Raw genomic sequence first — 15,860 nt, 5'->3', positions numbered from 1 at the left:
GTCATGTGCATTTTTGTTTTAACCATTTAATGATTTTGACAATAAAACACAGGGGGATGTTTTTCTAACCACATTTCTTACTTAATTATCTCATATTTTATGTAAAACCAACTTAGTAAATATTAAACTTAAGAGCATCTGTCTTTTTTGTCTTTTGAAGATCCTTTTATGGATCACAGCAGCAGATCATCCACCTATGTCCACCCTTATCCTGTACTTCTTCACTCACATCCATCCACCCTCCTGTCCTCTTCTATGAATTTCCTCTTTAGCCCTCGTCCTGGTCGCTCCAACTTCAGCATCATTTTCTTTCTCCACCTGCTCCAACCAGTTTTCCTACACTTTTTATGGTTCTGGATTGTTGACTCTAATGCTGTGTCCGAATTCCCACCCTAATCCCTAACTACTAAAACCCTATATAGAGCACTATATAGTTAAAGTTAAAAGCAAAAACCCCTCAGTATTCTCCTTTCTAATCCTTGCTAATCTATTGCAAATGCTTCGATTTGGAGGTAGTTGTCATAAGTATTGCAATTATTTGTGACAAATAGTCGCAGCTTTCAATAAGAGCATTAAAGGTTCATTGTGCATGAAAAACGTTAAAGGAAAACTATAAAACGTTCAGTGCTTTTATTTTGAAGATATAGTGTCCTCACTTCATACGTCCGACTTTATAAAAGGGCTAGTTTTGGTTGCGTTTCCGGTTGGAATCTATCCTGTCCTCCCACTCTGCTCCGCATCATTAGATTTAAATAATTAATCAAACATTTAATTAACAAACTTAAGAACTTCTTAAAGCTAAAAATCCAGAATCAATTTTCTAAATTTTAACTAATTCAATTATTCAGTATTTCAATATTACAGTAAATTCTTAATCCAAAAACATGTTTGTAGTTCAAAGAGAGATTTCACATTAACAGATAAAAACATCCCAGTCAACGTCTCTATGATGACATCACAGCGGGAGAAAACATTAAAAAATGATTGGGAGATGGTTGAGAAAGAAAACCAGGAAAAAAGAACAAAAACAAGGAAGAGGAAAAAGGAGACAAAAAAAGAGGCATCATGTAACAAATGAAACATCACATTTTTATTCCATCAATGTAGGAAAATAGATTCACATTAATGTATTTTTTCTGTTCTCCATCACTCTGTTCCTCCTCACAAACAAACAAACAAACAAAAACTAGAGGAGCAAAGCAAAGGTGCATTTCTTTTTTTCTTAATGTTTTCTCCAAACCGAAATCAATTAAAACCCTTTTTCCTCCAACCTTCCTCTTTAAATCACAAATCTTTGAATTAAAGTGCTAAAAGAAGGATCTCAAAGCAAACAGATCACATTACAGTCTATACAAAAAACAAACATTTCAAAATAAGAGTTTAAAAAACCTGACAAACACAGGAAAACCATGCACAGGGCGGAAAAGCCGGTAACAACCGTTTCAGAGGTTTTTATAGAGACAGTCAGGAGAGAAAACATGGAGCTGTACACACATAGGACACGGAGAAGCAGGAGGTGGAACCAAAAAAAACAAAAAACTGGAGAGTCTTCCTGTTTGCAAGGAACAACAGAAGATAAAGGCAAGAAAATGTCAAAACCTCACTAAGGTCGTACTGATTTAACGACAATCCTTTCTTAAAACTTCCTATAGATATTTGAGTTAACGATCAACCTGTAGTGAGGCTTTGGCAGCACACAAACATCAGACTGAGAGGTCGCCGTCAGCACACCGAGTGCAGGGTTGAGCGGATCAGCTCCTTCAAACAAACGCCTCGTCATCCCGCCACCTTCATCACTCATCTTCAGTCTTGGGTCACCTTTCCAGGATAAAAACTAACTTCCAGTTATTCTGTAAATACTTTTAAAGTGTTTTTTTTTTTTCATAAGTGCTCAATAAATACATTTGATTTGAAAACAAAAGGTTTTCTGGAGCCCAAACCTACAGAATCATGGATAAACAGTGACGTCGGAGACAAATGTTCGGGTGAGGCTGATCCTTCAACGCGAGCACGCCGTTACCCGACTCCCCGATCCGTTAATCTTTGATTATATGACCCGTTTTCTGGTTTGTTTGAGCAACTTGGCTCCACAGTGAAAAGATTTCCCTCAGACGACTCTTTCATCAAACCCCGCTTCCCTTCGGACTGACCCAAAGTACCAACAAACCGGTCCGTTTCTAACAGTTTCACAGCGGTAGAACCAAACTTCCATCGAGGTTCTGTTCAGACAATCCTCTCACAGCTACACGAAAGTTTCCATTTGGATTGTAGCTCAACAACTGAATCGGAACAACCTGCCGTCTGTCCCAGCGGTTTTCTGGTTTGACCAGTTCAGTCCAGCAGAGGGAAAAGCTGCTTCATCAGCCAAAGTTTCCACACCGGATGTGAAAAAAAAGACAACATTTCACATCTTTGAGATCTGCATCATCTGAGAAGTCACCCCTCCAAGTGCCCCTTCAATGAATTACAAATACAGTTCAGAAGTGTATCACTTTTAAAGACCCACTTCAATGAAAATTCAGTTTCATTCATGTTCTTGTTGCATTTTTCTGATGATGAAGTACATAATTAAGGAAAATAAGCTCAAAATAGCATTTCTGGGTATTTCTCTATTGACGTTGTCAATCAGGAGGAGATGAAAAAGTGCAGTTTGAAAAAGATCGTATCTCTGTAAAAAAATTATGTTAGCCGGGCCACAAGCTACCTCATCAACAGGAACGGGAAGGGGGGCGGGGTTGCTCTGCGAAAACTCTGTGGTGAATTTCTAATGAACTGCATCTCTGCAGAAGAAAACGACACAGGCTTTTTGATTTTGGCTAAAAACAGCTTCATCATAATTAAGAGACCACTGGGAACGCTTTGGAAGTAGATAAGAAGAGGATCAGAGTGGGTCTTTAAAGGTGGCGGACACTGTTGTCGGGCAGTTTTGGAGGAATTCTGACCTCAGAGAAGAGTCAAACTCTGTTCCAGAACCAAGTCACGCAGATTATCCATCAAATCAGCGATAACCTACAAGCAAGTAGGTTTGCTGCTTTCCAATTTGACTGTTTATCAGTTTGATTGACGCCCACTGAGGTCTTTCTGAAAGATGGTTGCTGCAAACTTCAGCCCAACATGTGAAATGTTGCTTTAAAAGCCTCCACCAGTTTCCTCCCTAAGAGCCGTTTTGTTAATAAACCTCTGATAAATACATGAGTGTATATTTGTTTAACTTTCTTAAACTGCTATGTCATCCATCCACAACATGTTAGTTTCAACAAAAATTGCTCTTGTGCACAAAGTTTTCGTAAAAATAAAACAAAGACAGTGTGGGTCATCTTCCAGCTGAGTGCAGGTAGAAAGAAGAAGGATACTCGTTTATGCTCGTCATTCTTTTTGTTTTGTTTTGTTATACGCACAATGAACTCAACAACACACACAAGACTCCGTCTTAACCTCCAGTAATGCAACGTTTGTCTCATCTCCTGTCAGAAAAGCGTTGCAGTTGGAGGAGTTGACGTTTCCAGGTCACTGCAGAACTCCTTTAACGGACCTAAAGCTCTTGCTGAGAGAAGATGCCAGGACTCACACTCAGGTTTGTTTTATACAAGTCCGTGAGCACAGATGGGGAACAGCAAGGACCGACATCCGTGTGTAGCACCAACAATGAAGTGAGGCGCCTCCTCGTGGAGCGGGAGGCTGTTTGGCAGAGGTGAGGAGCAGCGCAGCAATGTGACCGAAACGGACGTGGAAACGTAAAAAGTCCAGGGGAAAATCGGTGGTTTCGAATGTCAGATATTTGCCACTTTTAAACCATAACATTAATCTTTAAACACTTCAAGTCACTCCAGGGAACCAGACAGACAAAAACAAGATCAAACAATGAAAGACAAGGACCCCCCCCCAATGCTTCTGAGGGAGGTAGGAGAAACAATCGGATGGATGATGAGGATGCGAAGAAGGAAAAGTACAGAGGATGAACAGCAGGAGTTTGTAGACTATTCTGGCGGGGGAGTGGGGAACCCTATGTGAACAGGAAGTACCTTGCTGGCTCCAAGAAGCCAAAACCCCTTCAATAGAAAAATAAAAAGTTAATCCATTTGTCAGAATAAACATTGTTGCTGTGATACCTTCACAATCCTCTGTTTTTCCCCCCTTTTTTCTGTAGTTTAAGTTATAAACTGACTAATCAGATGCCTCAATAAAAGTATGTATTCTCCCGTTAAGATCTTTGAAATGCTTGACTGACAGATTCTCTAGAGCCGGCTTTTAAGTCAAAACTCGTGATTGGCGAGAGTGAATGGCATAGAAACGGTGACTCAGACCAATCACTGCTTACTGATGACGTCTGGCTCCACATCCATTTGTGAAAAGAAGAAGAAAAAGAATCGACACCATTTGGTCGTAGCCAGAAATAAACCATTTTCAATGGGGGACATCACACTCACTGTTCCCACCGTTCTTATATAAAGCTAACAGGTTCATCTGATGGATAGAAATGAACATCATCAGGATAAAAATGAGTGTAGATGTTAAATTGTGGAAGATGTTTTTGAAGTGGGAGTAGATAGGTGATAAACCAAAGGGACCCCGGGATAGGGCCCAGGGGCACACCGGAAGTAACCTGGGAAGAGTGGGATCAGAAAGTTGAATGAACTGAGTGCAGCCTGAGAGATATGAGTGGAATCAATCTAAGGGGATGCTGGTGATCCCAATGGAGGAGAGTCTGTGTGGGAGGACTGCGTGGGAGATGAGGATGGAGGGGAACCAAGGACACAAACAAGGAGAGATCGTTAAGGATCAGGACGCTTCAGTGCTTTGACAGCGACGGAAAATGGACCAGAATGGATCATAGAGTGAGTTGTGGGAAGTCAGTTGGAGACTTTGAGATGAACAGTAGATTGGAGAAAGTCGGACAGTTGAACAATTAAAGTTGTTCAGATACGATCCAGGCTTATTTGACATCGGAGCTGCTGTCTTGAAAACGAATGGAACAATTTCAGAAGAAAGGAATGAGTGAATGACGATACAGAAGAGGGGAAGTGGAGATGAGAGGCACGGTTCTTTGAATATTTGTTAACAGAAAAACAGAATAATGTCACATTTCTGGTTCAGACTGAGCTTCAGCTCACAGAGGTGGTAAAAGGAAGTGCAAAGTGGCAACAAACAGCAGCAGGTAGAAAAAGTGTGTCGTCTAATACTTAAGTGCTACAGAAGCTAATTCTACGCATAAATCCTCCTTTAATATATGTATATATATATTTACTGCATCTTAATGTTTTAGTGCTTGTGTGGAATAATTGTGCTTTGCTCTTAGAGCCTGAAAGAAAACGTTTTTTCTTTTTTCTTTATTCATTAAATAAAGACAAACTACAGTTTTCACCTGACGTTGGATGATGTGGTTCATTTTTCTGCTCTGATGAGTATGAATGAAGTTGTTATTGAAGTTGTTATTGAACTGGGATCCTTGAAGATGCAGTTTACACCGTATTTTTATGAAATCAGTCCAAACTAAGGCTTGGATTACTCGTGTGGTTTCCTTTTTTACACAAACAAACCTCAAAGATCACTTTCCCTGAACTTCGTTAAAGTCCTCCTATCACATTTCTTTTAATAAAAACGATCCCAGTGGTATTTTAACTATGATTGTGAAGTTTTTAACCAAAATCCCACAACCTAAATTCCATATTTCACGTTTATCTGAAGCCTCTGTTAACAAAATGTCATCTACGTAGGCGTGGCCAGCGGTGCTGAGCTGAGTAGCTCCGCCCTTGAACCTATGGAGTCAATTCAGTCTCAATAATTTTTCAGAAATTCACAATACATTTTTCAGTCATGCTTATAAATGCATTTAGGTGCTATAGATTGGCTAAAAGCGAGTACGTCTGCTTTGCTGATAAGTTTGATTGACAGATTCATTAGCCAATGGTGACATTAGTTGACCTGCAGCGTGAAGAGAGTCTCAATATTCACCGTAGAAAAATCTCTCACAAATGTGGTGAGATTCACAAATGAGAGCGGGTTTGTGAATGCAAACTTTCTAAAAATTCTAAAATTTGCACGATGTGTGAGTTCATATTACAAGTGTACCTAAAAATGATGTTTGTGAAGAATCTATTGTGCATTTCTGAAGAATTTATTGTGAATTTCTGATAAATGTATTGTGTTTTTGTAAAGCACTGCATGCACATTTTTCAGAAACACTTATTTTGCATGTGTGAAACATTTGGTGTTAATGTGTGACCCAACCTATGTGTTTTTGAAACACGGTGTGCATTTGTGAAACACAACGTGTGCATTTCCAAAGTTATATTGCATGTTTGCGTAAAATTACAGTTTTCAATCAGAGCGTGTGTATTTGTGAAACAGGTTTTGTGCATTTCTGATGATTGAGACTGAATTAACTCCATATTGAACCCCCCCTTTCTACAAGCCGCGTCTTTTGACACATTGGGGGGCACAAATGACACCGCCTGACAGTCACAGAAAAGGTGAAAATTATTGAATTAACTTGCACAGCAAATAAAATGAAATGCCAGAAAGAAAGTGACTAATCGCACATAATTTTCCAATCTGTGCTCCTGTACCTGACCGTGTACCTCGTCTCTGCTCCTGCTCCTACACCTGGCTGTGGATCCTGTCTCCGGCTCGTCTCGCGCCCCCAGCCGTCCCCCAACTCCATCTGGATGAAGCTCATTTGCTGGACTTTAAATATGTAGTTGTAGAGTTTGATACGTTTATTCTTCTCTTGTTTTTTTTTTGTTTTTGTTTTTTAGGAGTTTTTCGTTACCGCGAAGGAGGGTCTAAGGGCAGGGAAGTCCAGTTCAGTTAAAGTTTAGTATTTTCCTACTAAATTCTATGCATTTACGATAGTTTTGATTGTATGTTTACTTAAAATTACCGGTACGAAGCCCACTGAGACGACTGTTGTTGTGAATTTGGGCTTTACAGATAAAATTTCTTTGAAATACATGTTGAGCTTTTTCCTTGGCCGCAGAGGAAGGGTTAAAATTTGGATTACGGCTTACGGTGGAGCACTGCTAATTAAACAGCAGAAACTGGGAAGCACCATCACATTTGATTTAAAATAACCATCAACTCTTAACATTTATTCTAACATTTCTGTCAGATAAAAAACAAAGCCCTTCACATAATAATAATAATAATAATAATAATAATATTAATAATAATAAAAAATCAACTTTTGGGGTAACTTTTTTCCTTTGTTCAACTGGAACTTCTAACCCAACGTGTTAAATAAACAAACAGTTTGAATATTGGGGTCTTTTTAAAGAGCTTCTTCTCACACTCACCAGGTCGAGGTTTCACGTCTCTTTCCTCTTTAATCCTTCTGTCTCATCTCGGCCTCGGGACAAAAGGAGGACAAGCTGGACTTTGAGGAAGTTGTCTCTTCAGAAGAGAACTTTTCTAAAGCTCCGACCCATAAATTACAGAGTGTATCTGTCGAGTCCACTTTCCTTGTTCCTCCATTTTCAGCTTCCTGTTTTCTTTGCACGACTCTTCTTTATTCTTTTTTTTTTTTGAAAATATTTGGACCTGGGATTTTTTTTTCAATGAAGGGTGAAAACAGTAGGAATGGAAGGAAGGAAGCAGGGAAACCTGCTGTTGTTTCAACCATTAGATACAAAAAGAAGATGAGATGAAATAACCGCAGGTTTGTGGAGCGTTTCATTTACAAATGTGTTCCCACCTGTAGAAAAAGATTTGTAAATGTTGTTTTTCCACCAGTAGAGGGCCAGATGTAAATGAGGCATGACCTTAGAGCAAGGAAGGCAGGAGCTGAATGAAGAAGATGAAGGGCTAGTTAAAACAGACAAAGCTAGAGTCGATCTCCTTTGCTGATTTCTGCTCTCTCCTCGTTCGACTGTGCAGAGGGGGTGGAGGCAGTAGAGGAGGAGGGGAAGGAGGAAGGCGGCAGGCTGGCGTGCAGTTGCACTGGGGTCAAAGTAATCTCCACCTCGCCTCGTTCCTGGTACACTGTGGGCGGGGGAATGGGAGGGTCTGCTGCTGCTGATGGAGGGGCGGTGTTGTTGCTCGGCCTCGGAGCTTTCTGGATGACTTCCACCATCGGGGCCCGACCGGACGGGGCCAGCTCCCAGCTGGGGTTCCCTGGACTCTGGAACAGCAGCAGCGGCCGGCTGTGGTGGTCCGCATCGGCGGGCCCACTTGGCTGGCACTGCACCACCACCCCGCGGTGCTCCACCAGCTGGGCGCCCGGGTCCGACACGGCTGGCAGCTGACTCAGAACCAGCTCAAGCACCGGTTGTGAGGAAGAGGACGAGGAGGAAGAAGCCTTCTGAATGACGCCACCTGTCACAGAAGTGATAATTGGACTCGGGAAGGGCGGAGCTTGAGGTGAGAGCTGGGGGGAGGCAAGGGCGACCGGAGGGGAGGGAAGGGCGTCTTCTGGCGGAGGTTTTCTGGGTCTTCCACGTTTCCGTTTCACTGGAGGAGCGCTGTCCACTGGGCTGACACCGCCGACCGCCATCCCGCCTTCCGGGGGCCGTTTGGGGGTGCTCCCTCGAGCTTTTTGGACCACAGAGGTGGGGGCCGCGGAGGGAGGAGGAGGAGGAGGAGCCGCAGCAACCTTCTCCCTGTCGTAGGACAGACAGCTCTGTGGGAGGATCATCAAAGGCTGGGGCAGCGTCGCCATGGCAATGACCTTCACGGAACCGCTATTGGCAGCGGCGGTAGTCGGGCCTCCGTGTCCAGAAGCCCCCCCGACACAGGACACGTCTTTGACGGCCAGCGAGGGCAGAGGGGAGCGGACAGAGAGGGTGTTGTCGGGCATGGGGCTGCGGGGGAGGAGCTTGGGTAACTGCTTTATGAACGCCTTCACCTGCGGCACAGACAGAGCAGGACGCAGATCATCATCTGACCTTGTGACTTCAACTTAAATCACTGTTGAAGCGAGCGGACGTACTGCTGGACGCTTGGCTGAAGCAGGCGCCGATGAAGGAGGAAGGGGAGCATCGACGGAGGACGTTTTGGTTGGTGGAGAAGCCTTTTCTCCCGTCGGTGGCTTCAATGAGGAGTCTCCCTGTTCCTTCTGTAGACGGGCGGACAGACAGGACAAAATGAGATCAGGACAGACAGAATATGAGACCAGAGATTCTAACAAACCTTCTGGTCTGCGGCTCCATCTGCATCCGCTTTAGAGGTCACTGGTGTTTTCTTAATGACTTTGTGGGTTTTGGCTGGCCCCCCTGCAGACAAACCAGCACAGCTCTGAGTTTTCTCTTTCACAGATGGAAGAGACATCGTCTCCTGTACTTTAGTTGGTAACTTTATACTAAAAGTGTAATATAAACCTTAAAGTCCTTAGAATCAGGGTTTTTTTGGTGTTTGAAACATGTTATTGAGGCATTTTTCTCTTGACGGAGGACATACGTCAAGAAAATTTAGCTGATAATTGCATTTTTGGGTATTTCTTTATTCAAACTGTTGTGAATTAGGAGCGGTGATGTTAGGCTGGGGCTGTCAGCTATCAGGTAAGAGCGCAAAAAAAAAAAAAAAAAAGAGCTCTCGGCAACGGGGAGGGGAAGGGGGGGTGGGGTTGCATCGCAGTGATTTTCTAATGAACTCCTGCCTCTCTGCAGAAACTATGTCCTAGAAAACAACTCAGGTTTTTGATTTTGGTTAAAAATCATAATGAAAAGACCACTGGGAACACTTGTAGAATAAATCAACAGATGATCAGAGTGGTACTGTAACCCGTCCATAACTTTCACAAGGTTTTATTTCACCATGAGGCAGAACAGATTATTTGTCCACAAACTCTACTGTAACGTCCGTTGCAGCGCGACACACCTGCGAGGGCTGCAGACGTCACCAGCTCCGCCTGGCTGCAGCGAGGGTTGACGATGTGCTCCTGGATCAGGTACCGAGCGATTTCCACCACGGTGTCGAATGACCGCTTTAGGATCTTCTGTGCCCAATCGCAGATCAGCTCGCACGCCGCCTCAGTCACTTCCTGTTTGTAGGTCTGGACCAGCTCAGTCAGCTCTGACTGGAGGGAGATCAAGACGACAAATCGTGTCATGAAACAAACTGCACAGCCGAGTTTCGGACCCACTGTGCAAACACTGCTTTCTTAAAATACTCTGGGAACAACAGATTATTTTTTTCACGGAAGTAATAATATAAAGCCATGAACTTTTCTTTGTTTCCCCACTTTAACAGAGCAATCAGGAAAAACGGATTGATCAGCTCAACATGTTTGCGGTGTCTGTCCCAAATCAATAAAATAAAACCGTAAGAGTTCAGACAAGCTGAACACTGATCACAAACACATAGCCTGTGTGCTCATGTAAAATAGGCAATTTAAAGCCTCTTTTGTGCAGTAATTGTGACAATTATGACAAATGATCCATACTCACGACAAAAGAAGAAGGCAGAAAGTTGCAAGAACACACCAGTAAACATGTCACACAGGCAAGGAATTAATGCTAACACGTTCATCAAAAGTCCACTGACCGCTTTATGCAAAATCTTGACTTTAAATATAACACAATGAGCAGCTTCATACAAAAACACCCACAGCACAATTGGAAAGGAATTTTTAACCCAGCCTACGAAGTAAAACGGAAGAAGCAGACTCCCCCTTAACTATTGGACAGTCTGGGACAGTTTTCCTAATTGAATTTGTGTAAAGCGCCACCTAGTGTTTTGCCATGGTAAATTGTCTGAATTTGTTTTTTTAATGACCTGGAAGTCAAAGAGTTGTTCGTGTGTCTGAGTTTTTAATCTCTACAGAGAAAGAAGCAACTGCTCCTTTTTAAACCATTGTACTAACCTAAAACAACAACAACAAATACCAGCAGGAGGATTTAAGTTCATCAGATTTCAACGTTTCTCTACTGAGTGTTGTTAGTGTTGAGTACCGGATCATTCTTCAGGTCCAGGTTGGGCAGCAGAGGCATGTTGAGAACCGTCTTCCTCCTGATGCCGCTGTAACAGTACGTATTGGCTAAGAGGGTTAGGGAATTCAACCAGCAACCTTCACCTTCTGCTAACAGACGCCACATTCCAGTGATTGCATAAAGCCAGTTTAAAGTTTGTTTATTTTTTATGTCAGTGTGATGTGCATTAAAAATATGTTCAAACAGCAACGACATGATACAAAATATGCAGTTATGATACAAAATGTTGACATAAAATCAGTAAAAAAGCATTGACTGACCGTTTACAATCAGTTCTACGCTATAAATGCATTAAATGAGTCAACAAATCAGTCCTAATTTCAGTGTTTTCTTCAATTGGCCGTGTGATAGAGCTGTATTTGAAACTGGCTCTGCATTTAGAGTGTTCATATCATTCTAGTAAAACAGATATGATAGGTATTAAGGGTCAATTCAGAACCATAATAAACACGATGCTCTCGCATTTAAGCGAAAAAAAAGGGCAATAAAAGTAATTGTGTCTAGAATTAATTCTGTGTCTTTATTTTATTTCTTTATAACTGTATTTTTCTGTCAGAAAACACAAACAAAAATGTTCAGGTAAAGTAAAAAACTCCCAGAGACTAAAGCATCTCCAGGGTTTGGTGAGTTAAAGGATATTTGGACTGCCCTCTGCCTCCCAGCCGTCTGGCCTTGATGTTGGGGAAAATGTCCCTGATGATTTTTCCAAAGATGGCCGCACTCAAAGGTCGGTGGCGCAAGTTTTTGCAATATCTCCTTCAGGGCAAAGAGAAAGTGAAGTTACCAAAAATAAAAGGAGTAAACAAGAAGCAGGTATGACTGTTGAGTTTCAAATTGGAAGAACATTTGTCAGCCCACAAACAAAGATTCTCCCTCAACAAATATATGCAGTAAAAAGAAAACAGCACAACTGCTTTAATGCTAAATAAAAACGTGCAGCGTGCATGCCTAATAAAGGAATTTTGACGTTTGCTCACTTGTACGCCTCGTAGACGTCCTGTTTGGGCAGACAGGTGTCAGAATGCTCCTCCAGGTGACTGCGGATCCAGTTGCAGGTGTGAAGCTGGTCGGCTGTGTTAAAGGAACTGGAGTCACTGCTGCTGTGTGCAAACATAAACACATTTGACAGCAAATAAAGCAAGACATTCCTGCTAACTGATGCTGATTTTTTTTTTCCCCACCCCTCCATCTCTGTGATGGTACGGCCTGCTGGGAATGGCGTTCTCACATCGAGGGCGAGGAAAAACACGGATAAAGTCATCAAAAAATAAGGAAGAGTTAACTGAAATATATCCTCCACAGATCACCTGCCGCCCTGGAGAGCAGCTTCAGAGATGGACTTACCCATCCTTGTTGGGTCTATTCTTAACGCTATTGTCAGGCTAACAGGACCAATCTATCCCCGAAACACAATCACCGCAATTTCTAAGCCAAGAATCGTCATGATGTATTTATTATTTAAACTTTCCTCAATATTTAAGTATGTATTTTTCATCTTTGTTCCATTTGTATTTCTCAGGTACTTTAAATGTACATTTCTGTAGCTGTTTTAGCAAAGAAATCCCCCCAAAACAGAATAAATAAAGGTATTCTTAAAATTAGAAAGTCCTACATAAGCAGACAGAAGGTTATGTAAATATATATGCTGACCATGTGGCGCCACATTCATCCATTTAAGCAAAGCAGAACAAACTGGCACCACCTCTTTTAAAGCATCCTGCTACTTGAACGTATTCTGTACGATGTCACAGCAAATGTCCACAAAAAACAAACAGGATTTGAACAATTATTCTGTAAATAAAAATAAAAAAAACTTCTCAAACCTCTTGTCTCCAGAATTGGGTCCAGAGGGCAGCTGGAGGTACAGGTACAGCTTGTCCCCATCAGAGAAACGCTGAACATCTTGCTGTGGAACCAGATCGGACCGTATTTTACCACCAAGACATCCCAGAAGTGCATTCATGAATAAATACGCTTCACCTGCAGCATTTGGGCTAAAGATTTAAGGCTAAGGTTCTTACCAGGATCTGATCCACTTTGGTCTGAACATCCTTCCTGAAAGACAAAAAAGTGTCAGAACCACAGAGATCATTCATGGAAAATTCATGCAATGAAAAACAAATTAAAAGAACCGTTTCTAAAACTAGTTTAATCCTTTTTTTAAACAAACAGAAATCATATTAGAACACTACAAGACAATTCAAAATGTATACGAAATGCTTTGAATTTGAGAAAGACATACGAAATGTTGCTCTTGAGTTTCTGCAGCAGCATGCTGGGCTCGGTCTCCCCCTCGCCTGCTTCCAGACCAGCCTCCCCCCGTAGGGAGACCTCGGTCTGCTGATGGCTCTGGTCCTCTGACATTGGGACCAACTAACCAGGCCTCATAACCAACATCTGTAAAAGTAAAGTACTGAAAAGAAAACAAAAAACATTTATTCGATGAGGTAGAACACTTTTTTCTTTGCTTTGGGTTTTCCAAAAATGAATCAGTAAAAACATACATAATCTAAGAACTCAATCAGATGTTAACAGTAGAAGAAGAATATTTTTGCAATGTAGAAATCTTCTACAGCTCTCAAGTCACAGTTAAGAGATCTTCTGTTTTGCTATAAAAGGCTGAGTTTCATCCCACTGTAAGGCATGGTGGAGGGAACATCATGCTCTGGGGTTGCTTTTCTACAAAGAGAAACAAAATGACTGATCTATATCAAGGAAAGGATGACTGGGGTCATGTATGATGAGATTTGGGCAACAACCTATTTAAGTGAGAGCATTCAGGATGAAAAATGGCCCCCAAACACATCTCTTCGGGAAAAAAAAGAGAAAAAAGAATGATGAGGTCTAGCCAGACCCTCAATCTAAGAGGATCCGTGGAGCGATTTGAAAGTCTACGTTGACCTGCAATAGCGCCAAAATAGCACAGATTGTTTTCCTCAATCTGTAATGCTTCCTCTTAGCCACTTAACATGCAGTTATAATGTACCACAACCACTAGAACCACTAAAATGACTGCAACTGTCTGCTCACTGGATTTTTTAAATAGTTGTAAGACTTTGTGGCTCCTGTTGAGTTCCAGTCAGTAAGAAAACAACCCAAATGGCTCTTTTAGCGTTGAAGGTTGGACCCTGTGTTGGAAAAGCTTTCACTATAACAATATTCAAGTCCAGGCGGAAAACTATTCCTTTATAGCTCAGTTTACGACAACTAAAAATAAAAAGAATATCTGCACTTTTGTTTTGTTTTTTGACTGAGTTTTATTTATATCTTTTGCTTTTACTATTTCAATTGAAATATTACTGTAGTAACTGTAATTTGTTTTTCTCTGTAAATCCTTTGTAATTTCTTTGGATGAATTGCTATACATAGAAACCTTTCCAGACTGTTTTGTTTTTGTCTTGGCTGAGTTCTCAGACAAAAAGGCACAAAGCACTGTAACATGAAAAAAATATGTATAAAAAGACCCTATTTTAAGAAATAATTATAATCAAAATAAATATGTGAGACATGCCATCTGGAATAACACTTAACGGAGGCTGCACTCTTGTAAAATTATCTCGCCAAATACTGGAAGAGCCAGAGGCTGGTGTAAACTAATGAGTGCATGTCTGCAGGCTAACATGAGCTGCATCATTCCAAGCCCAAATTGTATTCACGGTTGTAGTCCAACCGTCAGTGCACCATAAAGGGCCCTAGTGTAGTGACGGTCGGTAATCACAAAAGCAAGCTGCTGCACGTCAAATTTTGACAACACCGCCGTTAGATTTGCTACTTTGAGAGCTAAAAACATCTAGCCACACCCGCTCGAGCAAGCTGGAGCCGGGATGCCGGCAGTGCTCTCATGTCATGAGCGGGCGTAGCACTGGTGGTCATGTGCCTGCCGTTTACTACACAACACAGAGGCGCACTAAAGACAGCTCAAAATGTCATTGCGGGGCTAGCCAGCTAGCTAGCCGGACGACATAGACAGCGTATATTCGGAAGCGACATGATGTATCGACATCAAATGTTCAGTGGGAATGATCGTGACACGTAGGAGGTTGAATCAAGAATGTTCCACATTGATACGATAAATGTAACCGCCCGGCGCTGACATGTCATCGACTAGCTTAAAGGTGCCTAGCTAACTAGCATGTCTGTTAGCTATCAGGTAGCATTAGCTAACGCCCAATAAAAGACCGCTCATATAAGATTTAGCGTGTTATTATTAATCCTACAGTTATTCTAAGGAAAAGAAAATTGATTGCTATTTAAACATTTACTGTTCGGGGTGCATCTCATCACACTATTTATTTTAAAAAAGAAAAAGAAAGTACCTGAACCAAGAAACAGCAAAAATCCCCTTTTCAGATTTTTTTGTGATTGGACAACTTTGCTATGTCTGCCTGACTACAAAGCCAGCGTCTCTTCCGATTGGTCAATGAGCAAAAATCTACCTGGAAACCAATCGCGTCTTATTTTCTATTGGTAGAGCAGAATTAATTTTTTTAGGAGGATTATTCTAACTGGATAAAGTTTCCTGGTCTGCCCAGTTACAAAATAGATTTGTTCTACAAAAAATCTGCCTAGCAACAGACGCCAATTTTAGTTACAGTTCAGATTAGTGTTAAATATGAGGTGCTCCAGGAGTCAATTTTGGGCCCAAAGATCTTTGTAATAAAATAAACATTTGAATACTTATCAAAACAATGAATTTTTTTACTTTAAGCATTAATTAATAATTTATGCTCATGAAGAGGCAAGACACCTTCAAACACAGCCTTTGTGTCTTAATCTTATAACACATATCCATTAAAATATTATTATATTATTTTAATATTATGCGTTAAAATGAAAATGACATATTTAAATTATCATTCATAAATGGTAAAAAGCTGATGAAAAAACAGGTTCTAAGTATACTCCATGTATTCCAAAAATACTTTTAAATAATGGATA

General features: G+C 41.3%; 1 protein-coding gene across 9 annotated transcripts; it reads right to left on the bottom strand.

Annotated features, from left to right (window-relative positions):
- Positions 1-1,068: 1,068 nt before the first annotated feature.
- On the bottom strand, positions 1,069-15,350 carry rfx5 (regulatory factor X, 5). 9 transcript variants are annotated; one of them, XM_078955084.1, is made up of 12 exons: positions 13,682-15,193; positions 13,427-13,601; positions 13,165-13,319; positions 12,944-12,977; positions 12,746-12,828; positions 11,900-12,022; positions 11,562-11,678; positions 10,884-10,962; positions 9,811-10,009; positions 9,124-9,206; positions 8,924-9,049; positions 1,069-8,839 (listed from the first exon to the last, which is right to left on the bottom strand). In XM_078955084.1, exons 3-12 carry the CDS (start codon positions 13,284-13,286, stop codon positions 7,820-7,822), a joined length of 1,986 nt encoding a protein of 661 aa, XP_078811210.1. In that variant the 5' UTR covers positions 13,287-13,319; positions 13,427-13,601; positions 13,682-15,193; the 3' UTR covers positions 1,069-7,819. The 9 variants fall into 9 exon arrangements, with proteins under 9 accessions (XP_078811210.1, XP_078811209.1, XP_078811213.1 ...); XM_078955083.1 differs by having other exon boundaries at positions 13,165-13,335; positions 13,682-15,192; XM_078955087.1 differs by having other exon boundaries at positions 11,900-12,019; positions 13,682-15,192.
- Between the last annotated feature and the right edge of the window lie 510 nt (positions 15,351-15,860).

The sequence above is a fragment of the Oryzias latipes genome, chromosome 11 (assembly GCF_053564925.1).
Source record: "Oryzias latipes strain Hd-rR chromosome 11, Olatipes_Hd-rR_3.1".
Classification (NCBI taxonomy): Eukaryota; Metazoa; Chordata; class Actinopteri; order Beloniformes; family Adrianichthyidae; genus Oryzias; species Oryzias latipes.
This window is presented reverse-complemented; position numbering and strand designations above follow the sequence as displayed.

Bases quoted from the DNA above. Each gene is read 5' to 3' on its own strand.
- rfx5 (XM_020706943.3), bottom strand. From the start codon at position 13,286: ATGTCAGAGGACCAGAGCCATCAGCAGACCGAGGTCTCCCTACGGGGG. The intron at 12,829-12,943 runs GTAAGAACCTTA...CTGGTTCCACAG, and splicing joins CCAAAGTGGATCAGATCCTG to CAAGATGTTCAGCGTTTCTC. The intron at 12,023-12,745 runs GTTTGAGAAGTT...GTTTGCACACAG, and splicing joins CCCAATTCTGGAGACAAGAG to CAGCAGTGACTCCAGTTCCT.